The sequence below is a fragment of the Salvia hispanica genome, chromosome 2 (assembly GCF_029641045.1).
Source record: "Salvia hispanica isolate PSC_SH4W2 chromosome 2, Shi_PSC_v1, whole genome shotgun sequence".
NCBI classification, from domain to species: Eukaryota; Viridiplantae; Streptophyta; class Magnoliopsida; order Lamiales; family Lamiaceae; genus Salvia; species Salvia hispanica.
The window spans coordinates 31,333,544-31,344,196 of NC_142693.1; the positions used below are offsets into that span (position 1 = coordinate 31,333,544).

At 39.4% G+C, this 10,653-nt stretch overlaps 1 protein-coding gene and 1 non-coding gene across 2 annotated transcripts; both read left to right on the plus strand.

Moving 5' to 3' along the window:
• Positions 1–5,534: 5,534 nt before the first annotated feature.
• LOC125202872 (small nucleolar RNA R71) lies at positions 5,535–5,641 on the plus strand. The gene has a single exon (XR_007173209.1). It is a non-coding gene; the product is annotated as a small nucleolar RNA R71 (small nucleolar RNA).
• Positions 5,642–8,539: 2,898 nt separating this feature from the next.
• LOC148932175 (uncharacterized) lies at positions 8,540–10,405 on the plus strand. Its single transcript, XM_089065019.1, has one exon. It carries the CDS (start codon positions 8,540–8,542, stop codon positions 10,403–10,405), a length of 1,866 nt encoding a protein of 621 aa, XP_088921145.1.
• The last annotated feature ends 248 nt before the right edge of the window (positions 10,406–10,653 follow it).

Here is a 10,653-nt window from a genome sequence, read left to right on the forward strand (position 1 = left end):
GCTCTCGTTGAGCGGAATTGAAATTTGTAGACGGATCATCAGAATGTTGATTGGAATTTTTTCCATCTCTTTTCCTCTCTTTTTTTTTTTTCCCCTTCCAAGTCTCTCTAAATAATCTCTCCAAAGCTGCCTCCAAACTATTTGAAAACTGAATTTGGTCAGCGTCTTCGTACCCGGCCGGGTGGCCAATGTTGAGGGCTTGCTGGAATTTCCGCGCCATGGACATGTTACCCGGGGTTGGAATTATTAGGCATAAAATTCACCCACGTCATGGACATGTTACCCGTGCCGTGAACCAAACAAAACACCTTTTACAACCTACACTTTCACTCCCCCAAACTTGAGATCTTTCCTAGACAAGATTACATCTTTACAAAGCAATAGAAATTCTAACTTTATTTCACCTTGTTTTTCTCTTTTTATTTTAAATTCTTTTTCATGGCCTCGACTTTTACAATTTGAAGACCGTCTTTTCCTTTACAAAGAACTTCATTCTCCACACTTATACATTACATCAAATCTGAAAAATCTCTAAACTTTGATAGAACACCACCCAACACTCACAACATAATCAACAAAGCTCAACTTATATTTAGCACTCAAATAGTAGTACTCCCTCCTTCCCAAAAAAGTTGAGTCGTATTCCTTTTTAGTCCGTCCCAACAAAGTTGGGTCATTTCTTTTTTTAATATAAGACAAAACATCTAATCACTCTTTTTTTATTCCATCATTTACTTTACTCTCTCTTATTTTTTCTATTTTTTTCATCTCTCCTATTTATTTAATATAAATTATTAATCTCCGTGCCCAAAAGTTTTGTCTCAACTTTTATGGGACGGAGGGAGTAAGATTTATTGATGAGGCTAAAACGAGGCTTATTTTAGTACCTATGTGATTGGCTAAGTGTTTGCACAAAACAATGGGGATTAAGCTCAAAGTGGCTTCTAGGGGATCATTAGTTGGACTAGGCATGTGAATATTTGGCAATGAAGTTCATCTAGTGCATTATCGTCCCTTATCATTAACACATATGAATGCAAGCACGCAACTCAATACAGCAAATCAATCCAAGATAATTCCCACAAGACATATGACTTTCATACTCTCTTCAACTCAAGAAATCGGTTGTAGTCACAAAATGCTCTTTCAAATAGATCAATGCACAAATTCCATGCATCCTAAACATCAAAGATCAAATAAAATCAAGCAAGATTTCCCATCCAGAAAGCCGAAGATAAAGCATGCATCCGTCAATTACATTGATTCAAAACACCTTTAGCATACAATACACTCAAGAAACATGTATCATGCATAAAATTCATTCAAACTCTAACAACCCTCCCAAACTTGAATGCTTCATTGTCCTCAATTCAAGCAAAGAAAAACATAAAAAAAAAGCAAAGGGATATAAGACTCCCCAAACTTGGCATGATGTCCCTTGCATAAGAGGGGGAGAGTGGGTGTATCTTCAATTGTAGGTGTGCTCCCTTATGAACTGTTAGAGTTTGTATACTAGAAATCACGTTTCGAGTGATTGAATACTGTAAAACTCTTATTTTATTTTCCAAGGAATAAAACATATTTTTTTGTCATAATGTTGTTATGTTTTACATTTAATGGATGTTAATGCATGTTTAAATGTATAAGTTAACTTAACAAAGTCTAGGTCTTTGTTCTAGTAGACCGGTTGTGAGCGGCGTCCACTTTAAGGTAACACGGTCAGTCCTAAATAAAGAAAAAGATGAATTTCACAACCTAGTTGGAATTAGACTATCCATCGAGAAAGGTTACAATGTCAGTCCGCATATTTCTAAGCCTTACTGAAATAAGATGACATTGGTGTGGTATAGCACTGAACGGATCTAACAGCAAGACTTGTCCTTAGGCTATCTACTGAAAGGCGAGGTCTTGATAAATATTTGTTTCTTAATCAATGTAGGTTAGCATTGAGCATACAATATTGATTATGCAGTACTTTGACTTATCAAATGGTGTGGGTTTTTCGTAACCCAATAAACCTGATATATTGGGTAGTGGTGATTAATATCTAGCGGTGCTAGGATTGCTATTATATTGAATCGTGTGCGAGGAGAGTCTCGATTGATAATGTCCTCAAGAGGAGCGCGAAACAAGGTTTTATTATTCGGAACCTAGCTAGTTGGAGTTTGATTACTCTATGAATAATAAATAAGCGTTTCATGCTAAGTCCACTCTTGGAATTAATAAGAAGTTAATTAATTAAGTCCATAGCAGACATTAATTAATTAATGGACATTTTTATCTTAAGCGAGAGAAATGAAAGTTAAACGGAAACCCAGATTACTTATACTTTCGGATTTGGATGAGGAGAGTTCAATATTACTTCTGTAGTGGCTGCTCGTAATATTCCAATTAAGCTTATATTAAATTGTGTGTTCAAATTTAATTATTAAAAAGTAAATTGGATGAACCCATATCCAAAACCTTCCATAGATCCCTGTCTGGGCCCAAAAGGAACTTAATATAAATAGGAGAATAAAGGAGACAGAAATAATAAGTTTTAAACACTGAAATTTTCGCCCCCCTCTAGCTGAAGAGGAGCTCGAAATTTTGTCATATTCCAAAAAGGATTTCTTTTGTCTTCTTTATTTATGTCCTAGTATTCTGGTGAGATCAGCACACACTGATATCGGAGTACAGTTCGGGAACCAGAGAGAAGATCTGTGGTCTAATAGTCGAAGCGTCACGTGGAGAAGCTGCTAGCCATCTTCAATTCTTTGGAGAATTAATTAGGTATTATTTATGCTCCGTAGAAAAAAATGTTTTAGGCTTCAATATTCTTAAAGAATGATTAATTCAAGTTATGAGCATGATACATGTGAGAATTACGCGAATAGATTTTGTCTAAGTAATCCGATAAATAGATCTGATTATCATATGATTTATTTGTGCGATTAATAATTGTTAAATTATGTTAATCGGTCGCACCGCTTCTGCTTCCAGTTCCTTCATGATTATTTGTATTTAAATTTCGCGAATTTCATGTATGCATGTGTTATTTGATTACGAAGCATGTCCTTGTATTTTATTGTCTATTTTATGCATGATGAACTCAAGAACATTCGAATCATGAACTTGAATTATTCGATCACAAGAGAAGTGCGATTCGTCGGCGCTTTCGCCGGGACGAATCGCACAACATGCGATTGGAGAAGGGCGTCGATCGTAGTGGGAGCAAAGGAGGCGATCGACCGGCGACCTGCTGACGAGCGTGGGCTCGTGCACGCCGCCGGTTAGACCGCCGATTCCGGATTGCCTCACGGATTGCGGCAGATCAGTGGGAGGAGTGAGACAAATGCGCGGCAACGCGAATACGAGCGGAGGGCTCGTCCGCGCCGACGTCGTGATCGAGATCACCTACATCCTCCGGCTCTGAGGCCGTCGACGTCGCGATTGGCTGGCGTTGTCACCGGAAATCGCGAAACCCTAACCCTAGAAAAACCCCAACCTTAGTCGCCCGCCCCTAGCGGCGCACGACCGAGAGCAGCCGCGCCAAGGGCGGCGGATGCTGGTTCGCGCGAGACCACCGGTGGAGTGGGAGCTCGCTGGAGCTACGCGGCCATGGCTGCGTGGCTGGTTGACAAAGACAGAGGGAGTGTGTCGGCGGTTTTCCGCCAGTAGAGAGGGTGGAGGAAGCAACGCGCCTTCGGGTGCGGGCTGCCGGCGGCGGTCGGGCGACGTTTTCTCTGTTCCGGCGTGCGTCTCGACGGCAAGTCTTCGAATCTTTGCCGTGTTGATTCGTGCAAACCTCGAACAACAAGATATTGACGAAATATTATTTTAATGAAATAATATTGGGAAGATTTCCCTAGATTTTAGGAATATTTCGATTATTTTCTATATCTATGAATATTTTATATCCTAGATGATATAGATGAGAATAATTTAATAGTTTCCTAATTATTATATATATCTAGAATCCTTAATAAGATTGATATATATAAGATAACATTAAATAATATAAAATTATATTCTTCCTAATCTTGAATATGGAAATTATATGAATTTAATTTTTCATGTCTAATTAAGATTATAAATAATGTACTTTATTTTAGATATATAGTATGACATGAATAAGAATTATATTCTAGATTAATTAATTCCCAAACTAAGATACTAAAGATAATAAAAGATTTAATTATCCAGTCAATTAAATACCAACAGAATTTAATTAGTCTTAATCTGCCTTAAGGCTAAAGGATAATTAATGAAAAGCCATAACCCAAATATCTAAGTGATAATTATGAACTAAATGTTTATATATGGTCTCCATCGATTGGACTGCCAAATTTTGTGAAGCTGATTTTCTAATATTATTGCCACCTGCAAAGTAGGGACAATAATCCTACGAAAACAGTAAGTTCATAAGGGCAGACTTCTCACATAATAAATGGAATGAACTAGAAAATGGTTCCAAATATTGTCTTGAATTATTTTCTTTCTCTTATTCTTCTCGATTGGGAAAGGTGGTGGCGGAATACGATCCGGGAAATTGAATAAACTCTTAGGATCCATTGCCGGACTCAACGATTTATTCTTCTTTGTATCATGCTGACTTGTATCTTCTTTTTCTTGTCGACCATTTCTAGCTTCTGCAGTGGCCCACTCACTCCCCTCATCCGCCCCTGCGTGTGAGGTTTGTAAGCCTAACAACTTGTCTGCCTCTGCGTGCAAGATGTTTAGGCCACTATGTACAACTTGCTCTCCAAGTCTCTCTAACTCTTTCCCACTTCTCAATGTGACTGATTTGCATTGCTCATTAACCTTTGGGTTCGTTATCGTGGTGCTTGGAATAGCTCCATGGGGTTTGGTTTGTACAGCCGTCGCAAGTTGGCCTATCATCATCTCCAAGTTCTTCATTGTGGCATCAATGTGGCCAAACTTTTCATTAACTTTTTCCTTAAAATGCTCATTCTCATTTTGACTCTTAGTCATGAAGGAGTAGATCTGCGCAACTTGATCATCACTTGATGGCTTCTTCTTAAATCCCGGAGGTTGGGTATTGCTCCTCCATTGATTACCCGCACTGTTGGTAGGACCTACTTGATTCCAATTTATTTGCTGAGGTCTCCAATTCTGTTGATGGTATTGAGGTCCTAGATTGTAACCTTAACAATTATCCCCAATATAATTCAAATCTTCCACAGGAGGTCCTTGCACACTTAGACATTGATCTGTATAATGTCCTCCTTGGCATACTCCACACTTCATCGCAATCACAACTTGGGGTTGATGAATCAATTGCAAGGATTTGACAGCTCCAGCCATTGGAGCCTCAATTGTTGTCAATCTTTCTGCTTCTTTAGTAGCACCAAATGTATCTCCCGCAGTTGCCTTTCTTGGATTATGCAAATTCATTTGATTGTTCACCAATCTCTCCAATAGATTTCTCACTTCATCATGGGTCAAATCATCCAAGTTCTCACTTGAACTCACCAAGCATGTGCCTTCATGATTGAGTGCCTCGTAGTTTCAAGAGACCATGCCCAGGTGCTAGTCCATGACTTGGGCATTTCCTTAATAAGTCTGTAAATCTCTTCCAAACTTCGGCAAATGACTCATCAAATTTTTGTCGGAATGATGCGATCTTCTCTCTCAAATTTTCTATCTTCATTGAAGAATTGTACTTCAAGAGAATTTCGACTTCAAAAGTTGCAATGTTGTAGCCCGGTAGTGAGTCATACCATTCCATTGCTTTCTCTCTCAATGAGAAAGGGAATATAGTTCTCTTGATTCGATGATGCTCCATATTTGGCTGTCTATGAGAATTTGTCAACTTATAGAAGACATTCAAATGGCTCATTGGGTCATCATCATCACGACCATGGAAAATATTTCCTTCATTCACCAAACTGATATAGTGAGGTGGAATGTTGACATTGTCATTTGTGTAGGAAAACTCCCCTGGGTGTTCGACTCCCGATCTAAGGATATCTCCAAACCTTCCCACAGATGGTTGGGCATCATTGTTATTGTTGTCAGCCAATAGATTGAGCTTCTGACTCTTGATAATCCTTACTTTCTTCACTTGACCCAAAGAGTAGGTTACTTCTAACTGCGGATAAATCTCAATCTCTGAACCTCTCAGCCCTATCTTTCTATGATAACTGTGTAATCCAAACGGCGGTGTACCCTGTGATCTTGTGTGCATTCAAAAATTTGTGTTTTTTTATTACTAAAACCTGCACAATAGAAAAGAAACCAAGCACATACACAAAATATATTTCACTACTACTGAAAGCGAGACCTCTCGACAACTTCGGGGTAAGTCCTATAAAACGTGTGTGCTTTAGTGTAAAATAAAATACCTAATTACTCCCTCCGTCCCGGCTAAGATGACACATTGCTTAGCCGACACGAGATTTTAGGAATTATTGGTTAAAGTGTTTAATTGGAGAGAGAATAGGTATTAAAGAAAGATGAATATTTTAATAGGAGTGAGAAAAAGTGGTTGAGTGTATTAATTGGAGAAAGAATATTTCCAAAAAAGGAAATGTGTCATTGATAGGCTAGTTTTCGTCACTCGGATTTGATCACTTTCGCACTTATAAGTTGAATATTTGCATGAGAAGATGCTATTTTGGCAGGGAATTGAGCATATGGTTCGGAGGCATTGTAGAAAGGCATTTGTAGTGGAGTGATGCAAAAAGGAGGCAAAAAGTGCAAGAATTTGAAGAAAATCAGAAAAATGGCAAACTGCCCAAGCTGTCAGCTTGGCCAAGCTGGACCCGATGGGAAAACTGCATGGGAGCCACTTGAGCACAATTACAAGACTGCTTCCTTGTTGTTACACGTGTCCATATCCGTCGCTAGGGCATGAGAAAGGGGAAATAAATTTTATTGGAAAAATGTAACAAAATACTGAACTATGCTTTTCCCCAAGACACTTACCACTCATCACTTTAGTTAGCTTAGTTTTAGTTTACTCTCTCTATAGGAAACCTTTTCTCTCTTCCTTAAGAAGAGAGATTTCAAGTTCAAGGCTGCTAAGATCTGTGAAGCTTGTAGTAGATTCTAGTTTCTTTAATGCTTTAGTCTCTTTGTAGCACTTGTGTTGAAACTTAATTCCAACATCTTAACTCTCTAGTTAATGGTTGTTGGAGGCTGATCTTTAAAAGCTTTAATTGGTGTATTTATTTCTCTAGTGTTAAAGCATTTACTCTTAGTTCTTGTGTTCTTGTGTTCTTGTTGAGTTTATATCACCTAGATTAACTAGTTTTGCATGTTTTTAAGTTTAATGTTTGTTGCTTAATTTCTTGTCTTGTTATTCATCCTCCATTGTTTTTGTTTTTTAAGCTTCTTTCGTAATGTTTAAGTGCTTTAAATTTCAGCTTTTCATTTGGTGTTTTCAATGCATGTTTAGGTAGTTTACTTGTTGATCTTGTGTTTCTCTTGCATTTTTAATTATGTAGCAGCCATCTACTCTCTTTCTCCTCCATATTTTCGTGCCTTATGATGTAGAATTAGGAGCCAAGATCAGCTTTTAGAAGTCAAGTTCTTTGTCCATTAGTTGTAGGCTTTTATCCATTGGTTTTACACCTTGGGTAATAGGGTTTAGGAGACAACAAGTACATGATTCCTTTTCATTTTTGGTAGTCCATTTAGATTAATTAGTTTCTGCACTCAACCTCCATTTGCATGTGATTTAGTTTACTTTTTTGGAGTTAATTAGTTTAGCTACCTTTAAGGGTCACAATCCTAGTTTCTAGACTTAGTTTAGTAGCTAATACTTAGTTTATTTTCATTAGTCTTTTAACTTAGTTCCTTTTGCTTTCTGAACTTAGGATGCTCATGCAAGTTGCTGCTCTCTTTTTCATTTCCGAAATGTTCTTATTTTCGCCACTGCTGAGTTGCCCAGTTTACCAACTTGCCCAGTCTGTTTTCCAGTTTAAATGCTTTCTTTTAATTGCATGTTATTTGTGCTTTTAGTTCTCAATCCTAGCTTAAGTGTTATTTATATTTTGTAGTTTAGTTCCCACCCCCAATTTAGAGCGTGGCGGCATCGCCAAAACCTTTCTAAGTGTGGAAATACATAACAGATGCTACCGTTCCTCGTGGGTTCGACACCCTAACTTACCACGTACTAATTTATAGTATTTTGGAAAGTGGGAACTTATACATCTTGTTGAATAAGAAGGGACACGCGCCTACGACACGCGTGCAAAACCCCCTACCTTTCAAATGGCGCCGCTGCCGGGGAACGGTGTTGTTTTCTTGTTATGTTTTTCTACACTTATTGTATATAGATTTTGACTTGTTTTCCTTTTGTTTGTTGTTTTTTTTTTCTTCCTTTTTTATTTTAGTTTATGAGTAGGTCCTCCTCTCCAAGGTTGTTGTTCAATATTGGAATTAAGAAGACGATGAAGAGGCTGCGTGAGGAAGCCGGTTTGAGAAGATAAGCAGGGCAGTTCCTCGAGCTGCCCAGTTTGAAGTGTCAAAAAGTTTGGAGGAAACCAATTCAAGAGACAATGATGAGAGTGGTGCGACATTAAAGGGCTTCATGGATCATTTCACAGACCCTTACGATCATGGCTGGGGTGATTACTCCTATTTTCAATGGACCAATCCAAACCAACAATATCAAGGTCCACCACCACAAGTACATCACCAATCTTTCCAAGGGTCAGACGAAAATTATGCTTATTGGCCTCCGGATCAAAGTGTTTTCCCTCCGTATTACCAGCAACAAGAATTAAGCCAATATCAATCAAATCATCCGCCAATGCCGCCCAAGTGCTTAGAAGAAATGATGGAGAACCTAATCACATCCCAACAACTCATGCAAAACAATTTGCAATCCAATTACAATGTGGTGCATGAGATGCATGACGAACAATATGAGCAAATGATTAGTCTTGATAATCTTGCACGCCAAATGACACAATTGGCGACTTCCATCAATGATATGCGTGGGAATGATGGAGGAATTTCGGTTGAAGTGCAACCATCAAGAAAGGAGAATCTTAATAAGAGTACCCTTAGGTTCGGGAAAGAGTTGAAAGCTTCATTCAACAATAACTCAAACAACGGACTGGGGGAAACATTGGAACAGGGGCCCAGATTGCCCAGTGCAGCACACTGCCCAAGTCAGGGGATTGCTTGGTTTGAAGATGAAGAAGATAGTGATGAGGAGATTGAAGAGAATATCATCATTCGACCCGATGAACCTACACCCATACCTTTGAGACCAGAATCGTCCATCATGAAGTGGTGCGACAAATTGGAGCTGGCAAAGTCTACCAGCAAGCTGACCGATCCAGGCGAATTGCCCAGTCTGAGCGCAGAGGAGGAATTGGTGCCGTCGGAAGTTCGGTCACCAAAATTGGAGTTGAAGCTGCTGCCCACCAACCTCGAGCATGTCTTTCTTGGGGAAAGTGACACTCTCCCTGTTATCATCGATAGTGATATGGAAAATGGCCAAGGTGAGAAGTTGATCAAAGAGTTGAAAGGTCCCAACTTTCTTGAAGCTGAGTTTTTGCAAGATATGTATTCATTGCCCTCAATTGAAGAACAAGTTGAGCTCGAAGGACTTAGTGAATGTAAGTTGTTCAACACTCAAGAGCTTAGTGATGAGGAGATAGAGGCTGAAATAATGACTTGGTGCAAGAAGAAGAATCACACTAACCCACCTGAGAGATGTAAACTGCCCGATCTTAAAGAACTGCCCAGTCAGAATGACCTGCCCAGTACGAGAGACAAAGAAGATTTGGTACCATTGGAGATTTATTCACCTAAATTGGATTCAAATGAGACCATTACCACGATCAGTAGCCTAGACAAGAGCCAAGAAGAAGAGCTAACCAAAGTTTTAAAGAGGCAAAAAGAGTTGATTGGTTGCACTTTGGCTGACGACATCGTGAGCATAAGTCCACATGTTTGCATGCTTTACACGAGTTCAGAGAAGGGCTCCAAACTCTACAGAGATCCTAAGAGGAAGTTGAATGCTTCTACTTGGAAGGATTGGAATGCAAGATTCGACGATGCATTTCCAAAGAAACACTCGTGTGCTGCCCAGTTTGTTGAACAGGGCAGTCTGGATGCCATAGTGGATAAAGTAGTCGAAGCTGAAGGAGCCGCCGAGCCAACACATGAGCCTGGGATCGAAACCAAAGGAGGCAGCGGCACCAGCTCTAGCACCATCTGCCACATCAGCCTGTACCCCCCGCTTTGTGCGGGGGAGGTGATTTCTATCCAACCCTCTCTTTTATTTGTTGTATATATGTGTTACATGTGTGATGTATATGTTTACTTTGATGTTTTTGTAATTGTGGCCTTGCCGACCTTGTTTTGTACATGTTGTGGCCTTGTCGGCCTTGATGCATGCTTTGTGGCCTTGCCGGTCTTCGTGATTGTTATGTGTTGTTAGTAATATTTCTCTAAACACTTGGTCTACTTGCTCTCGAGCAAGCAATGCCCAAGTGTGAGGAGGTGGGATTCTTGTGTGTCGTTCTTGGTTTTCGAAGTTTTATGTGATTTGTTTCCTTTTCCAACATTTCAACCAAACTTGCTTGAGGGCAAGCAAGATCCAAGTGTTCGGAGGGGGTTTGTTTTGTTGTTTGGTCGTGTTGAATTGTGCCGTTTTTGTAAAGTTTCGTGTTTTATCTTTTTCCCAAG

Coding starts and splice junctions, on each gene's coding strand:
- LOC148932175 (XM_089065019.1), top strand. CDS start 8,540: ATGGATCATTTCACAGACCCTTACGATCATGGCTGGGGTGATTACTCC.